This window comes from Rhineura floridana, chromosome 8 (genome assembly GCF_030035675.1).
Source record: "Rhineura floridana isolate rRhiFlo1 chromosome 8, rRhiFlo1.hap2, whole genome shotgun sequence".
Taxonomy (NCBI): Eukaryota; Metazoa; Chordata; class Lepidosauria; order Squamata; family Rhineuridae; genus Rhineura; species Rhineura floridana.
Genome location: NC_084487.1, coordinates 111489105 through 111506810, shown reverse-complemented (window position 1 = coordinate 111506810; position 17706 = coordinate 111489105). Strand labels below are relative to the sequence as shown.

Below are 17706 nucleotides of genomic sequence, written 5' to 3'. Positions count from 1 at the left end.
CCTAGATTTCCATTCCTGTTGTCTACTTTAACAACAGGATCTATCTATGTGTTCAATATGATAGAACTGGAAACAGAATATATGTTTATATTTATCTGAGATCTTTAATTATAACTTCAGTCTTGGTCTCTATTAAGTATATTAAATTGTATTAGATACTTATTTTAATTTGCCAGATAATAGAATATAAGCCTTTATGTAACAGACAGCAGTCACACATAAATTGTATAGAGTATGTAATCCTTCTACTGAATACAACTATTGCCATTTTATAGAACTGCAAAAATTGGTTAAGCAGCCACCAATAGTTTCTCTATTGTACAGTAATTATCTAATCACTTCTACTTAAGATCAAAGCATAACAAAAAGAATACAATATAGAGTTACTCAAGTTTTGAATGTTGCCAGAATGTTTAAAAGCCCTTTAGAACTGGGGTAATGGGATGATGGGAGTTGTAGATGATGGGAATGGTCAGAAATTATTTGAGCAGCAGCATCTGGAGGGCATCTCATTGGCTACCCTGGGATTAAAATATGATGTGGCTTTTCCCTCCAACTATAAAATGGCCATCAGAATGTGACCTGGCATGGTAAAATTGCTGTTTTACAATATTCATATAAAAGAGAAACACTCCCTAGGTATTTTGCAGTTGAGAGTTTTGAATTATTTTTCTGGGTCTATACAAGCCAAATGTTCTCATCAGAGTGTGAGCAGTTGCAGCAATGAGACACTTAAAGAGAAGATACTCATTCAGAGCATGAGAAGAAGACACTGATTGACTGTAATCAGTGCAATACTGCATGGGGATTGGGAAGTGGTAACTGATTCAGTCTGCCCACCCCATTCCCTGGCAGATCTATTAGAGCAGAACCATTGGAATGAATGATAGGGTGTGCCTGTTGTCAAGTTGGGCATCCAGGTCATAGATCTATGCAAGGTTATCACTACCTTTGTTTGTTGTTTGGATTGCTACTGTTTGGGGGGGGCAAATGGTGGTATTCTTTAGTGAGAGTGAGGAGTCACAAGAGAGGGGTGTGGAGTTTATCCAAATCTCTTTGTGATAGTTTGCGTTTTGGGGACAGCAGCCTGTGTGGCAGTAGGGCTGCTGTCCATGAACACACATCCATGTGATTGGCATGCGAGATACTATGTGTTTGCTATAGTATAGTTCTGTTTTCTAAGGGATCAGAGTCCTCTTGTATGATGGGCTGTGTGTTTTAATAAACCGAGTAGAGTGAATGATTACTGAGATAGTGTGTATGGTGAGGTTTTAGTGATTGTAATAATGTTTAGCCTACTTTACCTGTTGATTTGTTTTGTAGTTACTTATAACTGTTTTGTTGTCAGCTTTTATTGACCTGGGCATTCTTATTGTGAAGTTTGCATTGGAACTATGATGCTCTATTATGTTTATTACTGCTGTTGTTACTCATTGTTTGAAAGCTGCTTTAGGATCCACTTGAATCAACAGCAGCCTAGAAACACAATAAATCAAATCAATGGCTGGAGTATGTTGCTTTCTTACTTCCTGTCATTACAGTTGTTTTCATAATAAAAATGGGTGGGGTGTGGAGATCATACTATATATGTCTCTCCAAGACAAATGTAAAAATGAAACAAAACCTACCACATAGCAGGATTCAGTCCTTGCAGTTGATAAGAATCAAAGTCATCTCGTAAGATAATGCTTTCACTGTGCATTTCAGCTGAAAATGAAACATAGAAAGTGAACACATCCAACCTCTTCCTCAATGGTCCTTATGAAAAGATGACATGGTTGAAGGACAGTCGGTAACATCCCAAATGTCTTGCACTTGTTTTAATTTCTTACATTTGTTCTGTTTCCCCTTACTACATGCACTTTGGCCCTTCCTGCACAGTGGTAGAGAACACGATTTGCATGCAAAAGGTCTAAGGTTCAGTCCCTGGCCATCTCCAGGTAGGCCGAGGAAAGCCATCTGCCTGAAACCCTGGAGATCTGCTTCCAGACAGTGTAGATATATTGAGCTAGACAGACTAATTGTCTAACTTGGTGTAAGGCAGGTTCCTGTGTTCTCTCCTTTCCATTTCTGGAAAGCTAACAGAATTGTTGTTATATGTGGAATATACCACAATACACACATGACTTCAGAGGCCTCCACTTACAAAAAAATCAGGACCAGTTAGCCAGCAGTGCTTTCATTCTCATGTTCTCTACTCATCACCTTCTCATTGTCCAGTCTCTACTCTCTCATGTTTTGAACTGCTGATGAAGGAATTAATCAGATGGCCTAATGCTTGCTTTATATTTCTAATATTCATGGACTCTGTACACAACTTTACACCCGCTATGGTCGATAGAATTTACATACGTAGAAGCAAGATCAGAGTTGGGACCCAAAATGACTAGTTTACTTTAAGAAGGTACTAAGTTTGCACTTAGTGCCACTTATTTTTCTTCCTCGGGTTTTAACTTTGAGGTTTCAGTCATAAGCTGCTTTACATTTGTTGGATATTTGCTTTATGCAGCAAATCCAGTTCATGTCTTTTGCTTTATGCAGCAAATACAGTTCTGGTCAACTAATTTTTCAATCCTCAACTTCATTTTTATCCTTTGCTTTTTTGGCAGATTATTAAATTAGTCTAAATGTTGATATCCTTGTGCTTCTTGACCCTTTAATGTGGCTCAGTTCACCTATCACTTTTTGGCATGGCACAGTCAGCACAAGATGTTCTTGCCACATCAAAGGTGACATGGAGAATATGTTGTTTGAATAACATGAGACGTGCTGGTATCGCCCATGTGTAGTCTACACTGCTTTTAGTTTGCTGTAATAAATTCCAATTCTCTATGAACCTGAATCTTCCCTCACTTAATGATACAGACTTATAGTGGGATCCTATACATGTCTGCTCAGGAGTAAACCCCACCGAATCCAATTGGACTTACTCCCAGGTAAGTGGGTATAGGATTACAGTCTTATGCAACATCTTTTCATTCGAAAACAAAATGCCACATATATATATATTTGAGGGTCTCATTAATCACCTTCTGATTTACTGATTTTTATGAAGATGCTAACCTCCTCCTTTCAAGTTCACCTATGCAACCATGAGGACTATAAACCTACATTAAATCATTCGAAGTTTCTGAAAAAACTGACAGGGTCTTATGGAGCCTGCACAAGTGCTGTACACCACCCTGATGTTTTGCGAGAGTGTGGTATACAGATACTTCTATAAATAAATAAATAAATAAATAAGTGTTTGCAACTACCTTGGCTCAAAGACTAATAAAAAATAAGATTTTTTTAAAGGGTGGTGGTATGTCCTAAACAACTATATTCTATAATACAGGCTTGATTATATCCTAATATACCACAGAAACTCTTCTCCCTTGTAGAAAAAGGCTTGATTTGCATGTATTTATATGAGATATTCCCTAAGACTATGTTTGCAAATAATGTTTTAAAGCCAGCAATAAATATTACAGTATGATTATAGCAGAATACTAAATGGAACTACATGGTATATAACTACATTTTCAGGTTAAAGATTAGGATAAGACCTTCTAGTTAGTAGTTATGGTACAGCTCAAACCCAGGATACCATTTTGGATATCTTTTTCAGGAAAGGTAGCAGAGTATAGGTTTGTATTTTATACACAAGGGGAGGGAATTTAGGGGATGCAAAATGAACTGGAAAGATTCAGTTATGATTTTGCAGCACAATCTGGGATTAATCTAGAAATACAGTAATGTCTCCCTTGCTGTTTTTTCAGAGTTTACTCTACGCACCTGAGAATAAGAGATTTGAAATACATATTTAGAATGCAACAATTTGAAATCTAATAAGCAAATGGCAATGGGAGGGCAGTGTAGAATTAAGTATATTCATTTCTTTTTCAAGTCTGATTTATATCTGATTTTTTTTAAAGCTGCAGTTTCATTATTGCTTTACATCATAACAAAGCAAAAAATTTAAATATAAAAACACAAACGGTCAGCTGGACAAACAATAGTAACTCTACTGACATACCTAAAAGAGGATGCAAGGGAACTTCTGTCGGAGCTGCAAAAAAGAAGAAAAACATTCTATTTCAATAAGGCAGAAGATTAAAGTGTTGGTTTTTTAAAAATATATGTGTTTGTATCTTCTCAATGTTAAACGAACATCACATTGTCAGTTTGTTTTTCGCAGAGTAGTCTTTGGCTTTTGCAAAATTTGGGCACGAAGGATGAAAGTACTGGAAAGGAACAAGAAACGTTTTCAAAGAACACAATAAATATTAAATAGCTTCTCAAAAGGAAGAGGTTGGTCATACATGTTGCCAAACCTTGGCTAATCTGGTAGCTACTGTAGCACTCTAGCCACAGTGATAAACTGCAAGAGAGAACAATCTGGGAAGCTACTACAGTGGTACAACCAGTAAGGATACTAGAGTCCCTAGTCTGAGATCCTTGGTGCTTTACAGAATTGGTCCTTAATTCTGTATCTTTGAAAAAGGTCTATTTATTTTTATCTATTTTATTTATTAAATTTATTAGTTGCTTTTCTTCATAAAAATGAACCCAAGGCGACGTACAGTGCTCTTGCATTTTTTGTGTTTGCATAATGTTTAATTTGTAAATATTCAAGTGGGCAGTCCAAGAATACTAATTTGCTGAGGACAGTTGTAAATACGTTAACTGCTAATTTAGAAAATCATATTTCCCAGTTCTGCAATCTATTGTTTCCCAATATTTTTAAAACGAAGGACAGAAATTTGCGTTTTCTCCTCTAGGAGATGTACTGGAAAGGTAAAAGGGCTACATTTGTCCTGCATTTTTCTCCCTATTTCTAGAATATTATACATGATCAAATACTAGATTTTTATCTGGGCTGTCGGGGCCACACTTGTTCCAGAAGTCACTGTGGAGAATTATATGGCATGCAAAAAGGAGAATGTCTTTTCTGTCATATTATATCAGTAGTCATATCAGTTCCTGCTATAAAGTTTGTTTGATTGAACTGAAACAGCATTATTAATTGGTTGCTTAGGTTTCTTCCAATATTTACTTTGCTCCTACCAGGATGCCACTGGTTCATGCATATATGCTCATTGCTTACTGACTGCAATGTCATGTGATGATTTATTTATTTATTACATGTTTTTTACATTTATATCTCATCTTTCCTCCAAGGAGCACAAGGGGTTACATTTTTTTTCTTCACATCCATTTTATCTTGGAATAGCTTTGGAAGACTGATTGGCCAAAGGTCATTTCATTTCATGACCAGTTGGTCATTGAAGAACTTTAAAAAAATAAATAAATCTGTATTAGTTTCCTGCCAAATAACAGCTGTGATACGTAAGTAAACATTGCCTAATTGCTTAAAAATAGGACTGGATGGAGGGGGGAGGAGAGAAAGATTAACAACACGATACTATATCTACTGAAAAGTCCTACTGACTTACAGCACAATTCTAACCATGTTGACTCAAAAGTAAGGCCTACTGAATTCAATGTGGTTAACTCCCACGTATGTTGGATTAGCATTGCAGCTTAGAAAAGTGAGTATAGGAATAAAGTCTCATATTGAGAAGGTTTTCAAAACAGACTATTATTTAGACAAACTGACTGGTTCAGAAGCCCAAGAAAATTTAAACCAGTATGATTGCTTACATTTAGAAAACTAACACATTGTAATGGTATTATAGCTGCATGTATATTTTTTCTGTTCAAAAATTATTTGATACCTAAAATGTACAATATGCTATTTGTTGCCAATAGCTAACCCCCCTGCATGTACACTTTTATTATTATCTTCACTGAAATTGTTTACTATGCATGCCTACCAAGATCCTGCTGTGCTCTGTGTGCTTCTTTGATCTTCTGTTCTTATGTTGGATGTGCACACAGACAGAAAAGTAGGTGGACAGGCACAGGTGCTGTTGCTGAAACCTATATGCTTACTCAACTGTGATGTGCACACACTATTTACCAATATGTAGAGACAAGCAGGAAAAGGCAGCTCTTTTCAGGTGTCAGCTCCTGGAAGGGTGTCTAGCTATTGCCTGGTGTTCAACAAATCCCTTGTCAATCACACCTCTGACTTCACTCGTTGGCTAAGAGGTATTATGGCTGAGAAGAAGTTTGACCTTGGATCCCCAATAGACCATAACAGCCCAGATAGAATTTTAAAATCAGCTCCCATCATCACAGATGAAATTCTTTGTAGTGAGGTCAATTCATACATTCTTCTCTGGCCCATCAATAAGGACTGCTAGGTTGATGGGTACTAGTGATAGGGCCTGTATTTTTGGAATGTCCTCCCCAAAGAATTACATATGGCCCCACTGCTGGTGATTAAATAACTCTTATAGTGTTTTTATTTCAATCCTCTTTTTATTAATTGTTGTGTCTTGATGAAGCTTTACTGTTCATGTAATGTGGATTATAACTTGGTGATTTACATATTGTTACGCTTATTTTATCATCACTTTGTGCATTACCTTGAGAGGGCTATTGCCCTGACAGGAAGTTTATAAATATTTTAATTAATAAATACACTCAGTTGCATTTATGAACCAGCCCCAAAACCTTTACTCAGGCGTTCTAGTAATAATATGTGAGGTTAGGCACAGCAAGTCCTCTGTCTGCCAGCATTCTATACAGAAATGTACTGATTGCCCTGGACTGTTTTTAGTTCTTTGGCAATATTTTTGCAGACATTTTTATTAGGATTTATAGCAGCAAGAAATGTATTTCACAAGTAGTGGGGAAATAATTCAACATGCATGAGTTACAGTTACCTTTTGGTTTTGAAATAAATTATATGTAAGGTTAAGCAAGTATTAAATGCCTAACAAAAGACAGTTCTTAACTTCTTGCCCATAAAAATTAATAATAAGGGCATTTCATTTCCCAAATTTCTAAAATGTCTGAAAAAGCTTAGGGATTCTTTGCCTCAAGTACCTTTCAGCTAATTTTAAATTCTAATCCTTCATCTGAGAAATTATAAAAGAACTATGAAGTTACCATTAAACAAGTGATGAACATACTTTCATATCCCCCGGAATAATTTTTTATTACAATTTATATTTTATTGCACTAAAGTGCAGTTTTGACCTTCACATATTGTAATTTAGGTCCAAAAATGTCAGACACTTAAAGCATCATATAAAACTGAGCATAGCACTTTTCAAAGTATTTTCAACTTGAGAATCTTACCAACCCAAAAAGATTCAGCCAAAGTTATGGATTTTTAAATCCCATTTATTTATTTAGAAGATTTATAAACTACTTGATCAAAAGAGCTCTCCAAGCAGCCTATGTGTGAGAGATCAGGTGCTTAACTCCTTTTAAAATAAATGGGGATTAAAAGTTTTTGACTTTACCTGGATTGTGCCTTATGGTTGTATTTGAGGAATATATATTGGCCTACGTAGCCAGGGAAACAGGGGTGAGGTCTGGAATGGCATGATTTCCCAGGGACATAGACTCCTCAAGGAAGTGACTAAGATGCAAGTAAGGAAACCAGCCTTTCTTACAGCTCTGCTTGTGGATTTCCAATAGGCAACTGGTTGGCCACTGTGAGAACAGAGTGCTGGAACAGACAGGCCTTTAGTTTTACTCCTTTTTTTGGAGTCTTGGCTTTGTTTCTCCCCATGATATTCAGGCACATCTGTCAGGTTAGGCTAGACTACCTCATCAGGATGCATGATGACTAATTTGAAAAGCAGTCCTCAATAGCTTGTTCAGGCAGAGGTAGCCAGCAGAGACCAATTACAATCTCCTGACGGAAAAGTTGAGGTGACAGCAGCTGGCTCCTTAGAGGAAGAATAGACAACTACAGCCACCTGCTCCTCCAACAGCCCACTTCCATCTCCTGTCATTTGTTTTCCCTGTTCTAACTCTTCTCCTGCCCAAAACATGAAAGCTGATGCTCTTACTTGAAAATCAGAGAGTGATCTTTATTAAAGCAGACTCAGCAGCAAAAAAAGAGCTAATCCAGTTCCAGACCTCTTACAAGGCAAAGGCTAGGAGGGGATGAGCTCAGTCAAGAACCAAAGTTTACAAGTCCAGGATCAGTGACAAGAAGTTCGAGACCTCACGGGAGCAGAGGAGTTGTTCCAACAAGTTCTCCTGCCCACCCACCAATCTTTACAGCTGAGGTGGGAAATGCCACTACTTGCGAGACTAACTAGACCTGCAGGAATGTCTCCCCTACAGGCAGGTGCTACGTCTAGGCGGCATGTCTCTTCCTTACTTTGAAGATGTCACTCTGTCCTGGGAGACAACCCCGGGTCCATCTCCCCCTCAGATTCCTGTTCAAGCACCCCAGGCTGCAGCTCAGAGCTCTTCCCAGACCCCAACAGTACTCTCTCCCACACAAGAGGGGAGGGAGCTGCTATGTCACCATTGAAAGCTGTCAGGTTTGGAGGGAGGGGAGGACTGTCTTCAGCCAGTCTCTGGTCTGCTGTTCCAGTCTTCCCCTCCCATTCTTCCTCATCTCCCTCCAGCGTAGGAATGGAAAGATCTGTTAATTTTGGTTCTCTTAGTTTGTCATTTTTCTAACCTTAAATTCAGGTATCCACATTTCTGCAGTAATCCTCATGAAAATTCTTCAGCATTTTAATGCAGATTTCTCCTAATAAATACATTTTACATGCAGTTTTGACTAATGTACACATTTTTGCAAACAATTTATCCTAATATAATATATTTATATTTATCCTAATATAATGCATTTTTGTATGTTATTTTCACCAATATATTCATTTTGTGCACACTTTCCCCCATTATATGCCTTTTTGTAAACACAGGTTGTTTGGAGAAGTGTATTGCAAAATTCAGATAAGCGTGAATTTTGAAGGATGGCTGTTTTATTTCAGAAAGTGTGAATCTGATACGTTCAGCTTTAAATGCAAATTGAATCATATTTCTCCCCCATCCCTTCTCCAGAGTCTGCCATCCCAGATCTGAGCCCAAAGGAACTGAAGGAATCAAGGCATTCCCCTTCTTTCTCCTCTCCCTAGCAATCTTTTGAAGCTCTGTACACTTCCTCCTCCTGCTGCAGTAGCTGATTGGGTTGGAGACAGATCTGATGCTGCCTTGCCGAGTCTTTCCCTGGGTGAGGCTCACTTCCCTGGAGTCCAGATTGAGTCTTCAGCTCTCAAGCCTCAAAGGAGAATTGTGTGACTTGGAGGAGGACCCTAAGGTCACATTTTGTTTAATGGGAATTCTCCTGTGAATTCTGAAACAAGTGTCCATTGTTACAGCTCCAAATACAAAGGCTGCCATCCTAAGCATATGTGACTTGGAAGTAGTCATATGTAACTGCTGGAATCAATGGGTCTTAAGATAGCTTAAAGTAATATAAAAGAATTATGTAAATCCCATATGGAATTTTGAAACAAACTGCATTTATTTACACATTTTTGTTGTATGTACTGTATTTGTATTCACAATGCTATGCTTATCAGCACTTAAAACTTATCAAGAAGATAATGACAGAATAGAACCGAACAGAACAGAATAAGGAGTTGGCAATTTACTCCTGCACTGGGGTGAGACAACAATCGGGGCAGCTACTTTGGTAGTATGAATTCATAACTCAGATTCCAAACTGTTTTGCTAGGCCCTATGAAGCAGTCAACAAGTGACTTGAAATGGTTGTCTGCAGGGGCGCGCACCCCCCCTATGAAAAGAAACACTCCCTGTGCTCACAGAGTGTTTCCCATATCCCACAGAGCAAGCACAGCATTTTCTTTCATAGTAAGAATAGGAATCCTCTATGCATGGGGCTCAGGAACCCAAAACATGCATATCTTTACACTTTGAGTCACTGATTACCTTTCTTCACCTCTTCCATTTTCCAACTTTAAAAAGGCAAAAAACCCACCAAGGGAGGCATGGTTGGTTTGCTCAGTGCCCAAATTTAAATCAAAATAGCACGAATCAAAGCCAATTAAAGAGCAACAGATATAATTATTCTCGGCAACACTACCCTCTGTCAGTGTTTCTATCCATATGTTTTTGTAATATTTAGCTAAATATTACTGAACTATACCCCCAATATAAGTGATATATGTATTAAGACCTTTAAAAGCTAGCAAATGTATTATTTCATAAGCTTTCATGGATTACCAAGAATGATGCATCTGATGGAGCAGATGCTAGCCCAAGGTAGTTAATTACGTAATAGATTTGTTAGTCTTCAAGGTTCTACTACTGTTCTTTTTGTTGTTTTGCTCAAATTGCACTAGGCTCTACTTTACAAGGTTGTTGTGAGGATAACAAGACTATAAAACACTTTGCAAAGGTAAAAGTAGAATGGTTCAGATGAGAACTCAGTAATCTATATGTAGTACGGGAGCATGGATTGTACCCTGTCTGTACACCCACCCAGGCAACCCTATCCCAGCAGACCACCTCACACTGGATTTGCCAAGGACGTACATGTAAAGTCCAATGTTTGTAGACCCGAATATCCTGGTTGTATCCTGTTCTTTTTTCTTTGATTTTTAGGCTGAGCTTATTTCATGATTCCAAACCTGCCTCCCTTCCCCAATTCAAAATCAGGGGCAGCCAGGCTGGAGAGAGACTTTTTATTTTGATTATTCCTTATTTAACAGTATTACGTTTATATATATTCCACTTTTCTTCCAAGGAGCTCAAGGTGGTATTCATGGGTCTCCTTTCCTCCATGTTATCCTCACAACAACGCTGTGAGGTAGGTTAGGCTGAGACACAGCAATTGGACTAAGGTCATGGCAGATTTTAACTCTGGTCTCCCAGGTCATAGTCCACTTAACCTCTCTCCACCTTATTTCATATCCTGGAAAAAAGATGCAGAATAAGCTGTGGGAGGGTTATAATATTTTTACAAAGGTCTGGAAATGTATGGGGTCCTTTGTTAACAGTTATACGGCACATTTAAGACTAACAAATTCAGGCTGCAATCCTGCAACTACTTATCAGTGAGCAATCCTCATGGAATTCAGTGGGGCTTAGTGGGTAATGTACAGTTATTGTGGCATGGACCCACATTAGAAATTGTGACTGCCGAGCCCACTTCTGAACCAAGGTAAGACATTTAGGTGCTATATATTAATAAAACTTCAACGTTGAATCTTTCTATATCTTTGCAAAGGAGGAGGATAGGGAGAGAACCAGAACATGTGGGTGCCATACAACTTTTCTCCTAGCAGAGAAGCAACTGCAACAGCTGGCACCCCTGCTGAACTAAAGTAAGACATTTTCTCAGTTTAATTAGGTGCCAACTATTTGTAAAACAGCAATGCTATTTTGCCATAATAATCCACACCATAATATTTTTGCAAGGGAGAAGGATGGGGAGAAAAACAAAACAAACTGGCCATGCCCCTTGACCTCACTGTTCATGCCCCTTGACCCCCCTTACCTCTTAGTAGCCCCACCAGATCCAGTGGGCACTAGCCGCCATGGCCTATACACTCATACTCAAAAGAAAGTCCCAATGAGTTCATGGGACTTTCTCCTGGGTCAATGTATGTAGGATTGCTGCCTGAAATGGACGGGCTTTGTAGTTTAACTGTTTTGGTGTATTTTTAGAATGAACCTATAAAGTTGCACATCATGAGATCCTTCAACGAAGAACAAAACAATGCCAGTCTTAACAATATCCTATCTTTTTATGTCTAGTAATCAGCTATGCAGTTCCTCAGTTACTAGTAATATCTATAAATACAGATGAATATTGAAGAACAATATCTTAAATGAAAATAACTCTTACCTCCCTGTTCACACAATTGTTGGGCTAAGGCATCCTTGAATATAACTTGGCCCCTGTGAGTAGCTGTTGCCCTGGAAATATAAAGAGACAATACAGTATAAAGTTCAGTTACAGTACACATTAGTTAAATTAGATTACAGAAAATGTGCAGCCCAACCCTCACCTTATCAGCTATGGGGAAAATCTGAATATCCCCAGGAGGGACTTCTATAAATGGGGCATCACCACTGAAAATGACCTGTCTCATGTTACTACCCTTCCTGGCTTCCATCAAGGGCTGGACAGCAACTGGACATCTTCTGCCAGAAATAACACCTAGTCTGGCTGGTAACTTGTACCGCTGGTTTCAGACAAACTTTGCTTTACTGAGGATTAAGTAGAAAACAAGTTTTCACATCCACAAAGCTCCAGCAGCATCCACTGATTACAGCTCACAGTTGGCTTTATATTGCCCACTGCTTTCAGTTTAGGTATAACCGGGGAGAATTATTATTAGAATTATGTGTTTAGAAGAGTCCTCCCATGGTGGTAAATGAGTACATACGTTAAGTAGATTGTCTAAAATGGAGAACATATGCTTGACAAATCCCAGTAGTAATGAAAGGACAAGCTATTGTGAATTCTAGTCCAAAAATATATTATTATTATGTATTATTATTATTTATTACATTTGTATACCGCCCCATAGCCAAAGCTCTCTGGGCGGTTTACAACAATTAAAACATAAAAACAAATATACAAATTTAAAAACACATATTTAAAAGCCAATTAAAACACATGCTAAAATGCCTGGGAGAAGAGCAAAATCTTGATCTGGTGCCGAAAAGATAACAGTGTTGGTACCAGGCACGCCTCATCAGAGAAATCATTTCATAATTTGGGGGGCACCACTGAGAAGGCCCTCTCCCTTGTTGCCAGACTCTGAGTAGGCACCCGGAGGAGGGCCTTGGATGTTGAGCATAGTGTATGGGTGGGTTCGTATCGGGTGAGGTGTTCCAACAGGTATTGTGGTCCCAAGCTGTGTAAGGCTTTATAGGTTAAAACCAGCACCTTGAATCGAGCTCAGAAACATACAGGCAGCCAATGCAAACAGGCAAGAATCGGTTTTATATGTTTGAGCCTTCTGGTCCCTGTTACCAATCTGGCTACTGCATTTTGCACAAGCGGCAGTTTCCAAACCGTCTGCAAAGGCAGCCCCACATAGAGTGCATTGCAGTAATCTAACTTGGAGGTTACCAGAGCATGAACAACTGAAGCCAGGCTATCCCTGTCCAGAGAGAGGCGTAGCTGGGCCACCAACCAAAGTTGGTAGAAGGCACTCCATGCCACCGAGGCAACCTGAGCCTCAAGTGACAGAGATGGTTCTAGGAGAACCCCCAAGCTACGAACCTGCTCTTTCAGGGGGAGTGCAACCCCATCCAGGACAGGTTGGACATCCACCATCTGGTCAGAAGGACCACCCACTAACAGCATCTCAGTCTTGTCTGGATTGAGCCTCAGTTTATTAGCCCTCATCCAGTCCATTGTCGCAGCTTGGTTCAGCACATTGACAGCCTCACCTGAAGAAGATGAAAAGGAGAAATAGAGCTGTGTGTCATTAGCATACTGATCGCAACACACTCCAAAACTCCAGATGACCACACCCAACGGTTTCATGTAGCTGTTGAACAGCATGGAGGACAGAACTGACCCCTGCAGAACCCCATACTGGAGAATCCACAGGGCTGAGCAATGTTCCCCAAGCACCACCTTCTGGAGCCTACCTGCCAAGTAGGAGTGGAACCACCACCATGCAGTCCCTCCCACTCCCAACTCAGCCAGTCTTCCCAGCAGGATACCATGGTCAATGGTATAGAAAGCCACTGAGAGATCAAGGAGAATCAACAGAGTCACATTGCCAGGAAATTCCTCAGCCACCTGTTAACATAAGTGTGGCACAAAGAAGTATATATTTTGTATTTTATTTAACTTTCATTGAATCAAAGGATAACTTTAGGTGCTTCTGTAAAAAGAAAGGGAAATTATTTGGCTTAAGTGAGGCACAGTACCTTTTTTTTACGTATTTATTTAGTTCTTTGTGACTTCAAAATTTCCTCAGACAAAATCTTTGATATATAACCAACAATGCAACCCTATACACATTACCTGGGAGTAAGTCCATTAAACTCCATGAGACTTACTTCAGACAGACATGCATAGGATTCCACTGTAAAAACTGTTTATTCCTGCAGGAGAAATGCCGTTGTTCATAAATTGCATAATTTAAGCTAGGCAATCTGTTAATACATCATGAGCTTAAGGGCTATTTTGTCTTCCATAAGAACATAAGATGAGTCCTACTGGATCAGAACAAACACCCATCTAGTCCAGCATCCTCTTCTCCCAGTGACCAGCCAGGACCTGGGGGCAACAGCAGTCTCTCCACTTGTGATTCCCAGCAAGTAGCATATAGAGGCATGCTGCCTCCAACACTGGAGGTAGAAGGTAGTCACTGTGACTAGTAGCCACTGATAGCCTCATCCTCCATGAATTTCTAATACTCTTTTAAAGCCATCAGAATTGGTGGCCATCAGTACATCTTGTAGGAGTGAACTGTCACTTTTCTTCCTACTCCTATCAGATGTTTTCTGTCTTGATAAAATACCTGGAGGACAAGCAGCAGAAGATGCTATCGACCTGGAATAACTAGCGGCATTTCCATTTGTAATCAATTTCTGAAAAACTTTTGAGTTGGGAATGAATTGGGAATTCTTTGAGAAGTTCCATGTAATTCAAAATTTTGGAAACCATTAAATGAAATGGGGTTGCTACAACAAAAGATATCATTTTATCTGTCTGATATCTCACACTGCATTTTACTAATGCAGGTAACTTTTGAAGTGATCCCTGTAGCTGCAGACAAAACTGTGGTTTGAGCTAAAGCAATTAGCAGGTGAAATGCCCATGCTGTGAACTGCTTCACTTGCTGATATCTGCAAATCAAGTGGCTGTTCAAGGCAAAGGGGTAAAAGAGGCTGTCTTTTATCTAGTCAGTTGAATATACTGCTTAACTAATCTGTGATATGATGGCCTAGAGCAGCGTTTCCCAACTAGTGGGCCACCAGATGTTGTTGGACTACAATTCCCATCTTTCCTGACCATTGGCAATGCTGGCTGAGGCTGATGGGAGTTGTGGTCCAACAACATCTGGTGGCCCACTAGTTGAGAAAGGCTAGCCCAGAGGCTATTAAGAAAGGCAGGGTAAAATACATTACTGTAAATACATATATATAAGTGGGAAATCTAGTGGATGCCAAACATATTAAGGTCAGAATCTGGTGGTTTTTACAAATACTTTACAAATACTTTCATTCTCTCCTCACCACCACCCCGTTATTACATATTTCATGAAACTGTCTAGCCAAAATGTACCCTTTTTTAAATCTACTTTTGGATATGTTCTTGTATTTTTCATTGTTTGTATTTCTGTTCCTATGTACAGTCTCTAAAGTGCTACTTGACTATTGTTTCATTTCTGCTGTAAGCCATGGCTAGTAGGCTACCCCTTTGATTGAAAGGATACCAGAGTAACTTACCCAACATAACGAGCAAGTGACAGAAAAAATGGTTTTTAAATCAAGTCTCCAGATCCTGTGGTGTGCTTGTTTTTTAAAGGCATAAAGGCAAGGAGGTTCTTACCAATTAGCTGATTGAGAAGAAAAATGTGCAGGCAATATTCTACCCCAAAAGTGTGATGCAACCTAAGCACCACCAAAGAAGAGATGATGATTAGGAACTGCAAGCCTCAGAAATAAATGGCTTGAGCATACACAGAATGCACTTGCCTCACCAATAAGAAATCTTTGTTTATATTTAATAGTGTGATTCCATAACATGTATCCTTTGTATAAACAGTACATCTTATAATCATCACAGGAAAAGCCTGCTGGATCAGGCAAAGGCCCATATAGTCCATCATCCTAGCCAACCAAACACACACACACACACAGAACATTTTTAAATCTAAAAAAAACCAGATATGTAAAGCCTCCATACTTCTCTTAGATCTAAAACACACACACACACACACACACATACATTTATATCTGCAGTTCCAAACTTAAATACAACATACCAATGGTTGCTAGTATTTTTATTCTATTATTCACCTTGAGATCTTAATAACTTAGCCCAGCAATGGGCAGCTGAAATATTGTGTGTGCGTTTATGCCTGGAGGGCATTCCTTCCCTAGCTTGTTTAAAAAGTTGAAAAAAAGTTGAAAAATATATCCTCTCAATCTGGTTCCATTTCAAAATGGTTTTGAAGGGTATAATGTAGCTAGAGCCTTAGTTGCAACAGTTTTACACCTCCACCCAACTGTGCAAATCATAAATAATTCACCTTGTTTAACTTTTGTCATGTGAACTTATGTACTACCAAAATAGGGTATGTGACATTTGCTGGCAGAGCCATCAGAAGCAGTATTAGCTGGCTGGTCTAAGGGCCCTTCTGTAGAACAGAGACTGTGTGTTTGTACAGTTAATTCTAGCATTTGCTAAGAGACATATAGTTCCTATGTGATGTACTGTTAAGCATTTCCTTATGAAAAGTGATGTTTATAGGTATTAATTTAATTTTTAAAGTGAAACTTCTCTTAATCACTTTCCTGGCATGGCAAAGGAAACCAGGGTAGTTCTGGGAAGCAGCTGCCGTAGGAGAAATGAACTCTCAGTTCACAAGCTTACTAAAAATTGTACCTGTACAAGGAAGCCTTTCCACACATGCACTTTGTATGCTGCAGGACTCACCTTTGGTGCATCTACAGGTGTGTGTGAAAATTCATTCTCAACCTTTGACACATGTTGACACCAGACAGGTGTTCAATGCTTCATCATAGAAAAACAAACTTAGTGATCTTGGCTACATATCTGAAGGAATTTCAGGTGAACAGTTCCTCTGCAAGTTTGCAGAGAACTCATGGCACATTAGACTTTATTAACAGTTCAGATCATTATAGTTGGATGACTTGGACAATATACATTTACTTACTAGTCACTGTTTAGTTTACACAATTATTTTGCATGTGAAAAATATTGTATTTAAATTGATTTGTTTTTTGTAAACTTAACGAGTCATAGTTCCTAACTAAAATGCATAAATTGGGATTTTTTTGTCATTACCTATGAAATCTTTTCCTCCAGAAACTTATTTTATAGTGACCAGTGCCACAACCCTTCTCCATTTTTGTCTCTGCTGCCTCAGTGAACATTGTCTTGCTACACCCCTGGGTTTCATTTATAGCCTGGGTTGCTTGAGTAGTGTCACTCCTCCTTGATCCATGGGGGAGGAAGTGTAGAAGCAGAAAAGGCATTTGTTGAAGCACAAAGTACTCTTCTTGATCTTTGACTAGTGATGTAGCAGTCTCTAAGGGTCTGTTGCAATGAATATAACCTGGAGCAGCCCCAAGGTTGTTCTAAACTCTGCCAATGGCTCTTTTGTCTCCTAGGTGTGCCAGGGCGGGTGGCTCAAAGTTATCTGTCTCCTCCATTTCCTTAGCTATACCAAATAGCATGAAGGGTAACTGAATTTTTTCCCCAAGGGTCATTGCTTCAACATCACCGACAATAATTTGTACTTATAAAGGATTAAGGAGGAATAATCAAAGATGGCTTCAGGCAGTTTTGCAAACAGTTATACTTGACTTATTTATGTATGTGTACCCCAACAACAAAGCAAAACAGGGTAAATTCTGGTCTAAAATTACCATAAATAATCCCAAGGCCAGCATGTTGAAGGGATATACAAATGTTGGTTCAGTTGAAGAACAAAGAGCTATCACATTGTAAACCAAACTCAACCAGCTGGAGTGGGATCTAAAGATTAATACTACAGCTAAGGATGCATGTTTGTCAGAGTTGTAATGGATTTTCCAATTTATATAAAATTATCCATGACTTTTCACAGCTGAGAACATGGAAAGCTGCCC

General features: G+C 39.0%; 1 protein-coding gene across 3 annotated transcripts in view; it reads right to left on the bottom strand.

Moving 5' to 3' along the window:
• Positions 1 to 17706, bottom strand: part of RELN (reelin) — a 504997-nt gene that overhangs the window by 284846 nt on the left and 202445 nt on the right. For all 3 annotated transcript variants that reach the window (XM_061640446.1, XM_061640447.1, XM_061640448.1), the window contains exons 4-6: positions 11741 to 11811; positions 4019 to 4051; positions 1629 to 1707 (exon numbers count right to left, since the gene is read on the bottom strand). In XM_061640446.1, the coding sequence (XP_061496430.1) occupies positions 1629 to 1707; positions 4019 to 4051; positions 11741 to 11811 (183 nt within the window). The remainder of the gene's footprint in view (positions 1 to 1628; positions 1708 to 4018; positions 4052 to 11740; positions 11812 to 17706) is intronic.